This window comes from Tauraco erythrolophus, chromosome 1 (assembly GCF_009769465.1).
Source record: "Tauraco erythrolophus isolate bTauEry1 chromosome 1, bTauEry1.pri, whole genome shotgun sequence".
In the NCBI taxonomy this organism is placed as follows: domain Eukaryota; kingdom Metazoa; phylum Chordata; class Aves; order Musophagiformes; family Musophagidae; genus Tauraco; species Tauraco erythrolophus.
The window spans coordinates 102,202,959-102,217,395 of record NC_141465.1 but is presented as its reverse complement, the minus strand read 5'-3'; the positions used below and the strand labels follow the sequence as shown (position 1 = coordinate 102,217,395).

General features: G+C 37.7%; 1 protein-coding gene across 3 annotated transcripts in view; it reads right to left on the bottom strand.

Moving 5' to 3' along the window:
• The window catches only part of DGKH (diacylglycerol kinase eta), a 166,762-nt gene that overhangs the window by 12,407 nt on the left and 139,918 nt on the right, over positions 1–14,437 (bottom strand). For all 3 annotated transcript variants that reach the window (XM_086611813.1, XM_086611823.1, XM_009989571.2), the window contains 10 exons: positions 12,329–12,463; positions 11,669–11,786; positions 10,659–10,769; positions 10,414–10,510; positions 8,192–8,299; positions 4,953–5,066; positions 4,529–4,663; positions 3,153–3,319; positions 1,478–1,583; positions 112–204 (listed from right to left, as the gene is read on the bottom strand). In XM_086611813.1, coding sequence (XP_086467939.1) covers positions 112–204; positions 1,478–1,583; positions 3,153–3,319; positions 4,529–4,663; positions 4,953–5,066; positions 8,192–8,299; positions 10,414–10,510; positions 10,659–10,769; positions 11,669–11,786; positions 12,329–12,463 — 1,184 coding nt within the window. The remainder of the gene's footprint in view (positions 1–111; positions 205–1,477; positions 1,584–3,152; positions 3,320–4,528; positions 4,664–4,952; positions 5,067–8,191; positions 8,300–10,413; positions 10,511–10,658; positions 10,770–11,668; positions 11,787–12,328; positions 12,464–14,437) is intronic.

Below are 14,437 nucleotides of genomic sequence, written 5' to 3'. Positions count from 1 at the left end.
AAGAGCTTCTTGTAGCATGTCATAAATCCTGTGCTGATACAAAAAATCAGCAAAGAGCAAACCACAGATAATCTGAATGAGAGAATACAACCATGAATTTTGTGACCTTACCAAAGGAACTCTTCCTACTAGCAGAGATTCGGTTTCATTATGTAGGGCCTTCACATTGACAGCTATCTCCATGGCAGTGTTTCTGGTAAGGCTCTGGGGAATAAGAAGCATAAAAATTATTTGAAGTCATGGAAGTCAGACTGAGAATAAGTACTTTGGGTATTTCCCCTCACCCCCTTTGCATTCTCTGCAAAGCACCTGGATAACAATTAAGCATGAAAATTTTTATGAATGCATGCACAAGAGCTGACTGTGCAGTAACAGCATTTGTTCAGCCTTTGTCATGCCTACACTCCGGGTACATGCCTACACAGTTGCCTGCAAGCAGATGTGAGCTTACTTCGCCTATTTTTTCTGCTGTTTGCTGACGTGAGTTTGGTTTATTCATGCTCAGAGCTACATTAGTACACCATCTCACTTGATTTAATAAGCACTGCCGCATCACTTCAGGATGAGCATTCCTGGCTGTGGACTTCCGTTGCAGATGGAGCAAATTCTTGACTGCTTCCAAAAGTCAACAGACATACCCTTACCATGCACCTAATACAAACTCCCTATCTCCCTCTTGACTGCTCACTCACCCCCTGCAACAACACCCAGAATATCCACATTTTAAGTGTCATTAATGTCCCTTTCTAATCTGCAACATTCACAAAGGAGAATATCAACTGTGGAGGATGCTGAAGAATGCAGAAACTGCATCTTCTGCCTACTCAGACGTCATATTGATCTCACATCAAGACAGGACTCTCCTCTTTAATACTGTTCTGTACAAAGGCAGTTCTCCTAACTCCCAGTATAGAATCATAGAATCACTGAATCATAGAATGGTTTGGGTTAGAAGGGACTTCAAAGATCATCTAGTTTCAACCCCTTGCCATGGGAAGGGACACCCTCTGCCACACCAGGTTGCTCAAAGCCTCATCCAACCTGGACTTGAACACTTCCAGGGATGGGGCAGCCATTCCTCCTATTATTAACAAATTTCAGAATTATTGAGCATGATGTCTACCAAATTCATCAGCTACAGGTTGTTTCCCTATGCATGTGAAGGGCTGAGACTCGCTGCTGCTATACAGAGCAGCACCTTCAGAATCAGAAGTAACTTTCCCTTTACTTTCACCTTAGAGAAAGCGGCAAAAAAGGGGAGAAGATACAGCATCCATTCATCTGTTAAGCAATTTCACTTAAATCTGAGCATGTGTATGTATATTTAGAAGTCTTGTTTATCAAAAACTTCAAGAATTATCATCCAACTTGTTTTAATATGGGGACAGGGAGTATAATGCAGCTCCCATGTCACAAGCTTAGGCACACAGATATTATAACTTGTTTACTTATACATAAATCTCTGTCCTTCCTTTACCTCAGGAAACCTTGGGTTGGCTTTATTTAATGCATGTGAACATGCATTAACAGCATGAGCAAGCTCCTGCTCCAAGAGGCCATGTATTTTTGCTGCTTCACAGATTCTACAGAAACACAAAAAAGACAAAAATATTTCTTACCTCCTTTAAAGAATAATTCTTAAGAGTACACAACATTATCAGATGAGAAAATATACAAAGGCAGGTTTCACAAAACACTTTTTTAAAAAAATAGTCCTTTACAAAAAAAGTTGAAATACAAGTATCTCTTGTATATACAATTGCAATACAGCAGCTCATACAAATGATATCCATAACACAGATTATATATTCTGCTATGAAATACTGAGACAAATTTATTTCTCTTAGACTACAAATGCTACGCAAAAATTGTACCAAAAAACTTTGAGGCTATTAATTCAAATAAACTATAGAGGAAAAAACCCTAGCACATTAAGGTAACTTCATTGAAGTTACCTTAAAAAACATTACACTTATTTCGCAAGGCATATCCCTCAGATGTGACATTGAAATTAGCTGCAGTCATTTGAGATTATGGAAGGTCCAGCTGTAATTACAACCTCAGGACCATCTCTAGAACAGTAAAGTTTTTAGGCTGTCTTGGCTGATCTTCACTTCACATAATTTATAATCTAAATTATTATTCTATGCCTACTGGTGACCAGTACAGTATAAAAAGAATATGTAGTTCTACAATTCCTTTCTTATATTATCAGTCCAACTCAACACATACTCCAATAATTTATTTTGATGCTTTAGATAATTTGTTATCATGATGAATTGAATAGCTTTATAAAATATTCTGATTTTTTTAAAAATGCTTTTGTTAAAAAAAGCTAAGTATTTTTTTTTTTCTGTGAAAATGGAAGTGTCTTCTTTATTAAAACACTTGCATCTCAGGAAGAAAGTAGTTCTTGAAAATAAGCAAGTCTATGGGATCAGTTTTATACCATCAGCTCACTATCATCTCAACCCATACAAATTACTGAAGTGTCCAGAGGAACACAGTTGAAGATTTTGAGCATTAGGAATGAAATAGAAAGCTGCAATGACAATGAATGAGTGGATGAATGCAAAAAGGTATGAAGATTTTTTCTGGCAATTTAGGCTCCTTGAATGTTGGTGTATTAACTGTTTACTTGTACAATATTTTAAGAAAACTTTCAGGTTTATAAAAAGTGCTTGTCTTTTTAAAAATGTGAGTAACAAGGCTTTAAGGAGATATTAGATCAGATGCATACATCTACAGTGTTGACTTCTAAGGTTGTTTTTTTTCAGTAAATATATTCTTTGCTTTGGCATAAACCAAGCAATTTCAATCAAAAGCCTCTCTGTGAAGAAGCTTTCCAGTTTTCCATTTCCACTGCTCCTTCTGAAAGTCGTTTTTCACAAGGAAAAAAATACATAGACATACAAAAGTAAAATTACATAAATGCATAAGAAAAACATATATAAACAAGTTGAACTTTAAAAATAAAATAAAATAATATAAAATTAAATTGAAATTTAAAAAAAAACAACCGATAGAGTGGAAACTAAACATTAACAAAAAACCAAGGAAAATATACACTTCTAAGTCTATGTATGCATTTGCATGAATAATTCAGTCTTGGTGTCTAAGTTGCCAATTCAAACTTATTAATTTTACTGTACCTGGTAATAAGTTCTTCTGCAGCTTGTGAGCACAGCTGGATCTGTGCAACTTCTTCTTCTGTAGCCAACTCAACAGCCTGCTGAGGGTACAAGGGAGATCGAATGACAGGTTTACAGGAATCATACTTCTGTTTGTCTTCCCAAGACTTCAAGGTGTTTTCAAAGGCCTAATCAAAATGAATTATACATTCAGTTCACAGCATTTAGAGTATTCTTACTTATTGTAAATTTTTATTTTATATAAATTTTAATTTATATAAAATTTTAGTTAAACAACTTTTAAATCTGATTTTATATAAATAAGCTGTATAAATAATGACATTTAATTTTTTTAAACTTAGTATAAAGAGCAAGTCATTTCCAAAAGCTCTCTCTCTCTCCTCCCTGTTATCCTCAATAAGTGTCTTCCAAAACAATAAGAACATAAAGACAGTGATAATACAAGCACATTTTGTGTGGATAGCAAGATCCAAATCTGAAATGAATACAGGATTCAAACTAAAAAATAGTGAGAAAAAGTAACAAATTCACTGAGATAGAGTTCAAATGCCATTAACTCCATCTGAAATTCAACATCCAGTTAGTGGACAGAGAACTGAGGGTCAGTTACACCTTTCACACAGTGATCCTATACAAGTGTGAACTCTCCAGTGGCTTCCTGACTAGATTCTCCTTGTGTCTGAGACTGGGTCATTGGGGAGAGGGAGGATTAGTAGGACAGAGGAGAAAGTTATTCTGAAAAATGGATATTATAAAACTTTGCCATTTATGCAACTGTGCTAAAGCTTCCAGTATCTGATTATGTATGGTACACTTAGAGAAGAAGAAGGATAAAAAGAAGAAGGGGGGGGGAGGGGGAGAGAGAGAAGGAGAATGGAAGGGAGGGAGGGAGGCAGGGAGGGGGGAAAGAAGAGAGAGAATAGAAAGAGGAGAAAGAGAGAGGAAAGAGAGGAAGGTGAGAGAAAGAAGAGAGGAAAGTGAGAGAAAGAAGAGAGGAAGGTGAGAGAAAGAAGAGAGGAAGGTGAGAGAAAGAAGAGAGAAAGATGAGAGGAAGCTGAGAGAAAGAAGAGAGAAAGAAGAGAGAAATAAAGAACACATAGAATGTTGACCATTCTTCTTCTTACTAATATTACTAAGAATATGGGAATAGCACTAATAAAACTGATAAAAGCTAACAAAGAGCTGTGTCACACAAAAGAACAATTATCTATCTGGCTTATTACAGAAATTATATAACTGTAAGTAATTGTAAAAGTTATATAAATAGTTATAAAACATTTTTGTAAGCACTGTTTTGTTCATGTTAAAACTGAATCAAACTATTACAGAAACCAATGTTATTAACAGTATCTCATAACACACTTTCTGCAACATACTCTGTCTCGCGTTAGCATCTGAGCTCTGTTTTTATGTATAATTTTAATAACTCCCGGGGGCTGGATCCATGCCTCTCCATCAACTTGCACTGGAACCCCTTCATCACCAAGTATGGTGATCTTTACTGACCGACACTGGAAAAGAACAAACACATTATTTTACAGAGCAATAAATACTAATGAAACTGACGGGCCACCTGAAATATGTTGATTACTAGGAGCTGTGGCTTCCCTCCAGGACTGTCTCAAGGATGAATCACTTTTATACTTCATTTATCACTGAAGACAATTTGTTACCCGTTAAAATTAAAACAACGTCAGTGCTTTATTAATGTATAGGGTGGTGGTCATCAAGAGCACTGCTACTTGCCAGCATCCCAAACTGCTGCCAACCATGGTGCGTGCTTTCAAGTAAGAAACGAACCTGAGCTATCCTGTGGTGCTGCAGTTTGATGACTCTTGAAACTGCCATCTGCATGCTGCCAAATACAGCAACAACTTCCAAGATTTTATCATCGAACGACGGAGCTCCAAATATCTGAAAGGAAAATAAAATATTACAGTTTTGATGGCAAATTTCATGCTTAGATTGCATGTTCAATGAAACACAGATTCATTTACAGATTTGTTTTCAATGTTTAAATGCTCTAACTTATTTACTGTAGAATAACTGTCTCTCAAAAGTCACAGGAGTGAGAAACCGTCGACAGTAGGCAAATATTACTTTAAAACGACAACGCTGATAGCATTTCAAATATCTGAATGATGAGGCATATCCTTATATAGGAAGGATGGCATGCTTCAGCTTGCAGACTAAGAAATGTTTTTCAAGACTAGATGAAAGGCCAATTCAAACCTCTGCTTGGTTAATGTACTTAATATCTAAGAGGTTCTTGAAGTTAAGAGGAGTAATGGTGTCTTTTTTCTCATAAGTGCTTATCTTCTTACATCCTGAATTCTCTGGAAACCAACATCTGAGTCCACGCTTGGCTTTGTTAAACACAGCTTTCATACTGAAGAGGATCTTGTTTGTGCTGTGTACAACTATTACTGTAAATATGAAAACTGCTTTTGTATGGAACAAATGTCCTGATATCCAGCCAGGATGCTGAATTTCCATGAGCCTCCACAAAGCACACAAAGTCTCATGTGTGCCATTGCCACTGGGTGTCCTGCAGGGGAATTCAGCCATGCCACAGGATAAGTCTTAGGCTGGAGTCCAACTAGGTCTGGCAGGAGATACCACACTAAGGTCACTTGAAGCTTGACCATTTCATCCTGATATGCAATGGGGACCAACGAGGGAGAAAAGTCAGCTAGAAAGATCACTCCAGTAAGAGTTTAATGTGTAGAGAGATCATCTCTCCAAGTGGTACTCAGACTTCCTCAGCTGGCACCATGGGCAGAGTAAGCTGCATCAGCAACACCTGAGAGTAACAATTGTTGAAGGTGAAGAATAAGAGGGTGTAGATCCAGGACCATGTAACACATAGTGTCTGCAGCAATGGCTCAGGGAGGGAGATGATGGGGAACAGGGTGAGGGACTTCAGTCCCTGCTGCCCAGCAAGCCAGCAGGAGCCTTCATCCCAGCGCGGTGGACGGTGGCTTTGGCAAGGAGCCTGAGGAGGACTTCTCAGGGAAAGGGTCGCACAGCACAGTTGCCATAGTTCAGTGCCACATTCAGGTGGCACTTGCCCTCAGAGTATCCCAGGATTGCACAGATAGGTCTTCAGCAGGTCAGTGTCACAGAACAAAAATGCAATTTTACTGCGTCTAGACTGTTTTGAAGCAAAAGGTTTTGCCATCTGAATTTTTCCATTTACCACGGGCATGTGGACATCTTAAAAAGAGCAAAGACACTGATTCTGTTCTTCTGAGGTAAAAAAGTATGAAGAATCCTTGATCCAGCTTTAACAAGTATAATTGACATCTACAGGGCAAGTTCAGCAGGGGTTAAGAAAAAGCAGCTGCAAAATGTCATTTATTTTGTGCTTCCATTTTAGCAAAAGGATGGGCAAACCACAACCCAGTCTTCTGTGTTTCTCCACCAGTAAAACATATCTGTACTGAAAACCAACCATACCTTTTTTTTTAAAAAAAAAAAAATAGCTAAACAAATCTCTACGGATCAGCATTCAAGAAACAATCCCCTCCTTTCCAGTTGCAGGTCATGTTTCCAGCCTGTCCTGCAGACACCAAGAAAGCATGCCTAAACAAGCCCAGCTCAATTCGGTCAGCGTGTGGCTGCCCTGCTTGGCTCACAGATAATGTTTCAGGAATAGTCGCCGCTGTCATGGCAACATCTTTCTTTTGTCTTATCTTTCTTTCCAGATAAGCAGAACCAGAAGCACTTCAGACCACCACCACCACCACCTCTGATGATCTGTCACTCAAGACTGCACTAAAACAGTGAATTATGCTCCTAACTCTGTCCAGAATAACGTGTCACTTTGCTGGCACATCTGATCACCAGAAGACTAAGAATATCAGTAAAATTGCTCCAAGACAAACACACTTGCTGTATACCAGTATGACAGCTAGGACAGATCCTCCCTCTCAGTGAAGCAGTCCAGGGAGAAAAATAAACTTCTGAACAGAAGCTGAACAGACTTTACAGATGCTTTCAAGTTGTGAATATGAACATCAAGTACATAAAAACTTCAGATATCCATAGCCAAATATAGGCACAACTGCCATCCTCTGACATATACCAAACATAAGAACAGGACAGTGAAACATGTTTAAATATTTTATATGAAAAAAAAAAAAAAAAATATACATAAAAGCAAAATAAGCAAGGGATAATAGCTCACAAGAAACCAAAAGCATTTTGGCAAAAAGAGTCTTGGATTGTCTACATTAAAATCACAAGCTAAGTTGAAATTATAGTTTTAGGTGATTCAGACCTCACACATGCTAAACCGGAACATGCAGAATTAGGACAATCTGCTAGTAATTACAGTCGTTGTACTGTGCGTGAAGTGAATGGCAGCAACAAGACTACTCCAAGTTGTAAGACATTTAGGTATCTGTTTAGTGTAATGTTTCCTAGGAGATGTGAGAAAGAAGAGAAAAAAGAGACCTTAACATATTTTAGAAGCTCATTGAAAATAATATTTAAAAAACAGATTACTACCCCGACTAAATGCATCATTGGTCATTTTCTGAATCAGCATCCCTTAGTCCAAAGCTGTTTGAAGAACAGGAGGAAAATTCAGATATAAACCATGAGTTATTATCCTTGTCCACCTTGTCTATTGTTAGAAGATAGCAAATAGCAAACAGAGGAATCTATGCGTTAAGAAATATTATTTACGGGAGTTTGTAAAACAATAGAGAGAGGAACTGTTTGTGTCTCTTTATAAAATTAGTTTCTAGAAGTACTATCTCATAGAACCATTTTCAAAAAAATCATTCAGCCTTATTAGGAACATTTTGCTGGAATGGACCTGACAGAAAACTATAGACAATGAAAAATCATGGGATATCTTTTCAATAAAAAAATCAAATACAAGACAATACATTTAAACTCAAACAGCCTCCCTGAATAAGAGCTGCTATCCAAACTATACGCTACTACTATTAAAATTATATGAGAAGAGCAGCTGATGGTATTTATTGCTGGTTACATCCAGAAAGTTTCTCCTCTTTAATGTTACTCACATCATCTTCTTTGGTTCCACCCCAGAAATTAGTCCCACCAGCATAGCTAGGAATGTTTAGCACAGCAATGCCCTGCAGACTTGGAAGGGGGATGTACTGTCCGTCACACTGTAATGGATAAAAGCTTATTCAGTATATAAATAATGTGATAAAAGTAATCAGCCATTTTTAACACACGAAGCTTCCACAGAGCTGGCAGGGGAGGACAAAGTCATTAATAGGTTTGACACAAGCCTATTCCATCCATGCTGTGAAGCAGCTCTAATACAAACCTCTTCTCCCTAATCTTAGCACCAGTTTTTACAGAGCTGAAAAACTACCAGTATCTACAGCAGAGGTTCCATGACTCTTCAAAGAAACATTTTCACAATTTCACATTTAGTTGAGTCTATTAAGCTGGGGAAAAACAATATCAAAAAAATCCAAGAATATTTCTGGCATACTCACAAACATACAGTTAAATATAAGTATTTTAGCACTTGCATACTTGCCTTCCTGTAAAAATAACTCATTCTCCTCCCAAAAATGCAAAGGTGAATCTAGGACTGATCCCACAGTTGTTACCCTGGCGAGGAACTGTTGATTTTGCAGACAAGAGGTTGCTCCTATGACTGACCATTTATTTATTCCCTCTTTCTTACCACTTTATCCTCCAAAACCCATAAGCAACCTCGAGTCCTATTCAACACGATCATGGGACGACACAGGTCAATCTCACTCTACTTATGCCCAAGAGCAAACTCACAGACTTCAGTGAAATCACCCTTGACTGACAGCAGTACAACTTCCTGCAGAGGTGAGCTCAATGATCCCAGACCATTCAACCACGAGTCAAAAGTGCAGTCCTCCCACAAGCATGGATTTGAAGCAAATTAGCAATAAAAGGTCAAAAATGCTGGATTCAGATGTCACTTTGGGGATCGTGAATTTGCAGTTAAAGTTGCCTTTAAAGAAGAGTGCTAGATGACCACAAGTTACCAGTCCCACAGAAGGATCTTAAAATTAAACAAATGAAATAGAAATCCTCCAGAAATAAGGACAAAATCTGTAGGAATATTATCAGGAGGAGAAAGAGATGCAAAATTATTTCCGGCATGTGCTTAGCGCTCTCTCTTTATGATTTAATCTCAAGATAGAATTTAACATTTTAATCAAAATGTGACAGTATCCAAAATAGGCTGTGATATTAATAGGTGCTGCACAGCCATGTGTATTGTAGTAGAGGTCTGACTCCAATTCCTGAAATTTATATTTTTAATTTTCCAATGCCATGCACCTCATCACATGTTTTAGCATAAGGCTAATATTATGCAAGGCAATATTAAATATGAAATTTCTACTTGCTGGTTTACTTCCAGAAATATTCAAAAATAATTATGGAAAGGTCAGATTTGAATGCCTTATTAAATCTTGTTTGAATCTTATTCAAAAGATTCTTAAATTAGAATTCTATCTGCAGCATACATAATGTTCTTTCCTGTCATTATATTCACTAACTACCGCATAATTCCTTGATAATTGCTCAATCCTTAGTTAACAGCAATCTGCTGATACCAGACAAAATCCTCCTAAATCTCAGAGGAGTGAGAAAGAGTTTCAGTAACTTAAAATGATTCTTTCAACTTAAAAAGTTATCTTCATATAAATATCATGAACTTCCATATGAAACACTCAGCATGAAGTAAAAAGAGAAATTAGGTACGTTCTCTGTCAAAATCCAGCCTAGATATTCTTTGGGTGAAAATAACTGTAACCATCCCATAGTCTTTTTCTGCATTTGGTAATCACTTATTTCTCCTTTAAGTTCTCCGTATCGTGAAGAAGACTTAGATTTGAAGTTAGAACTTAAAAGACAAAAAATAACAATGTTTAGGTCATTTACGCTGTATTTGTCGTTGCTGTGATAATACTTTGCTTCTTTTGTGTGACTATCTCAAACACCCATTAGAGAAAGTCTCTACTGGTGTAGCTGGGCTTCTTATGATGCACATTCAGAACTTCCCTTCTTCTGTCAGAAGTTTCTGACATCTAATATCATCTGTGTGCTCCCTCTGTACGCGCAATCAAGCTTTCAGATAGTTTAAAACGAACCTGAAGGATTAAGACTCCTTATCACTTGCCCTCTGTTTAGTATATGTTCATTTCTGTTATTGTCCTTAAAACCTGGTCTCCTCCTTTAATGCAGTGAACATTATGAAACATTATCTACACAAGAAATTTACCTCAAGTTGAACTTTTTGCTCTAAGTTCTTGTAAGTTCTCTGCAGTAGCTCTTTTGTGCCAAGAACTCCGTACCACATCATGTTTTTCGTCCGACTTCTGAAAATAGGTACAACAAGATTCACGTATTGAAATACATACATTATTATGTCTTGTATTTGTACAATGAGGAAAAAATAAAGAATAAATAGATAAGGAAAACAAAGTAACATAAATGCCTTGGCTCTGTCGCTGACAATTACATTACCTGCACTTTTCGGGGTGCTCTTCTCGCTTGTTATTAAACTCTAGTGAAATTTTTGCATCTAACCCAATTCCAAAGTAGTTGTTCATAACACATTTTTCTGAATATCCCTCCCTGTTATAAGAAAAGAGATAATTAGGTGTACATTTGTACAGTACCTGGACATACAGAGCTTTGACCAAGATTGTGGCTGGTCTCAGAACAGACACATCAACCAAGAGACCTCAAGAGATGTTTCCTCTGAACCTCCTGAGGAAACCTACGAGCAGTCAAAGAGACAGGTCAGCTGATAGCTCCTTTGCAAGTGAGGTTACTGCCCATAGGGCAAAGAAGAAACTGTACCACACTCTCATCCAGCACTATCTCCACCATACCCAAAATAACAGTAGGACAAGAGGAAAGAGTCGCCCTGTGGCACAGCTCTGAGACAGCAGGAACCCATCCAGGCTGCAATTAGGCATGCTGGTGCTAGATGTTTGGGTGATGTTGCTGGCACAGCAGTGCTCTGTTTTAGGGGAGCCACGTCTCACAACTCAGATACTATCCATAAGTCCCTGCCAATGCTACACATAGTTCTGGGAAGCAGAGACAGCATAGGACACAAAATTTTCACCTCACTGCTCCTGTCCTTAGAGGGACACTCTTCTTCATACACTATGAAATGCCCAGACCTGCTTCAACATCTTACTTGTGGCTGGGCTTGTGTTCAGGCCAGCGGTTCAGGCAGGAAAACCTGAATCTGAAGGACTGCTGGCCTCCTTGTCTCAGAGCCAGTGGGCAAAGGGTAAGTGAGCAAACGTCTCCTATTGTTTCTGTTGCTGTAAGGCAATTCTGCACTACTCATAACTAAAATGGCACAATCCAATCTGTTTTCAAATCTTGAGGTCTAGTGCCAAATGACAGCAAAACAGAATTTCATAATGAAAAAAAAGATTACCAAAAAGTACAAAAAAAAGCTTAAGAAAAGCAAACTAAAGCAAACCAGTATTGGGGGAAAAAAAAAATTTCCTTACAATGAATCTGGATCCGGGTCAATAAACGGTGTAGCACCAAATGGATCGATGTTTGCTAGCAACATTTTGCTAATAATTGAACTTCCTGCAATAGAAGCAGCTAGACCAGCCCTCAAACCTGATTAAAAAAAAAAGAAAAAAAATAACAAAAAACCTATTTGTATTTGACAAACAGAGAAACATACATTGTCATAACATCAGCCACATACTGAAAGACAAATATTTATTACATCCATATAGTGAATGACTGTGTTTCTATCTCTGTTTTTACTTACACCGGTTATCTTTTCAGGTCTCTGGCTCTCAAGTAGAAAGACAGCTCAACCCTTGCCAAGTTCAGGTCCATGGCAGAGGGTTGGATTAGCTGATCTTTAGAGGTCCTTTCCAACCCAAACTACTCTGTGATTCTATGATTCTAAGATCCTGAATTTCATTTTTTATCCTCCAGAATCAAATATAACACTTCTGCTACATCTGGTGTTGTGCCAAATGATCAGGAATCTTCTACATTATTTTGCATTTCCTACTATATGATACAACACAAATATATGTATGTTGGTTCAAACAAATTCAGGGTTCCTGGCATGAAGTAAAAAGCAGGAGAACAGAAGGCAATATTAAAGTAGTGTAAGGAACACCAGATTTCAAAATCAAAATTACCTGGGCAGATAATCCTAGTGTTAAGCACTGGGAGGTTTTCCTTGCTTGCAGCCAAAGCTGGAGCAGAGAAAGATCCTGTCTGAGAATGGATACCTCGGCTTGTACGTCGATCTGGAGATCTTGGAGCAGTTTTAACTGTGCAGAAGTAGTAAGAGCACTAATTAGACCTATTACGACATTACCAAATCCAAAGTCTTTACAGCCCTGAAAACATTTCAAAAGAATTATTTTAATCTGTTACCATTCCGCGACAAACATCCTTCCCCCTCACACATTTTTTCCTTCTAAATACAGGGAAGAAAACTCAGAAAGAGATCAAGTGAAAAGCACAAATTAAAATGAACAGGTGTGCATGGCATTCAGTGTGATAAGTTCTCAATTTATGTTTCAAGATACTAGCAAAAACTGAATTACATCCACCTGAAATGCAATACTATTTAATGCTGTAGTAAGTGTCTGGTAAACATGTTAATGAAGTAATACAAATTTAAACTTACATTCAATGTATATTTACTTATAAATATACCTATATTATACATCTCATTATTATTTATAACAATTTTAATATAGATAGCTATTCTAATCCATAGGCCCTGGTCAACAGCTGTGCTATTTGCTTCAGGCAACTAAAATGGAACCCCTGCCTGCTTCAGGTTTCTGAAAACCTCAGACAAAACTCTGACATCTTTATCTACACCCAGTATGAAAACTGCAAGAGAAGGGAAAGACATGTTCAGACATTCTTGTCTTCTGCAGTTAGAGAGATCATGGGAGAGATCGGTTTCCCATCATCTTTTCTTTTTCACAAAAAACCCTCAGTAATTCCCAAATTAACTGCAATAACTTATTTGTCAAAATCCTCCAGAAGATAGATCAATAAAACCTTGTGACAGATAGCAAAATTTGGTAGCCTCTCAAAGTGTTGGTGGCAAAGGCATGCAGAGACTCAGGAAAAAGCAGCAGAGTATAATCAAGGGGAAAGAGAAGATGTTCACAAAGAGGCCAGTTGTCCCTGGAGCTGCCTCTGGAGGTGATGAAGAAGGATAGGCTTTTCAGAGGGCAGACCTCAGGTGCTGTAATTTACTTTCCTGGCAGAACTTGTTTCACGCAGACTGAGAGAACATGCCAGTGCCTGCTTCATAGCCTGGGGAAAGCTAATCTTTGTGAAATTCAGCTGCGTCACACGTAGCCAGAAATTGATGCCTCAGGGAAGAAAGTTTGGGTATTACCAAATGCTTTGCTATAGCATTTCCATGTGCACGTAGAAAGCTTTTGCACACCAGATGATCATAGACAGACATTTCTTGGCTACCTCTGTTCCATCTTATCTCACATGTTAAAATTAATTCAGCTTAGGATGACTCCAACCTTGACCATCTGAAGAGAAATTATTTCAAAGTGATCTGACACATTCTTCTCAAAACCTGAAAACTAATTCAGCAAAAATAGAATGATTAGGACTAGCACCAAGAGAGCAGAAGAAAAACATCACCAAGAATGTGGTGGGAAGGATAAAATATACCCTTTTTGTGGCAGGAGGGGGACAGATCAGTTCACATCAATCATGATAACTCAGCCTGAGAGTAATGTGGGTGTACTGTCTGAAGATATTAATGGAAAGAAAATGCAGAGTGTGAAAATCTAGAGACAAAAGGTAATAACAAGAACCAGAGGTTATGAATTGTGCTCAAATCAAGTCAGACCATTTTTTTGTAAGTTATGATAATCCAGCACAGAACAGTCGATGAAACGGCAAATTCTTCCCCTCATATATCCCAAGAATAAGATTACACACCTTTCTGCATGACTTGCTTACGTCAAGCTGAAATTATTAAGATGCAGGACAGGGATAAGTGGGTGAAATTTTCTGGACTGTTTTATATGAAAGGTCTGATCAAGTGGCCTAAGAGCTCCTTCTGTCTTGAACATCTGTACACCAGCCTTAGCAGTTATCACAAAATGCTATAGTATTGGATGATAACAATATGACACAATGATTTCTATCTGTGCATGACTAAACACTTTAATAAAATGTTAAAAAATGAAAAGAAAGTGCAAGTGATACCTAACAAGAGTTATTAAATATTTAAATGAAGGTAATTAACATAT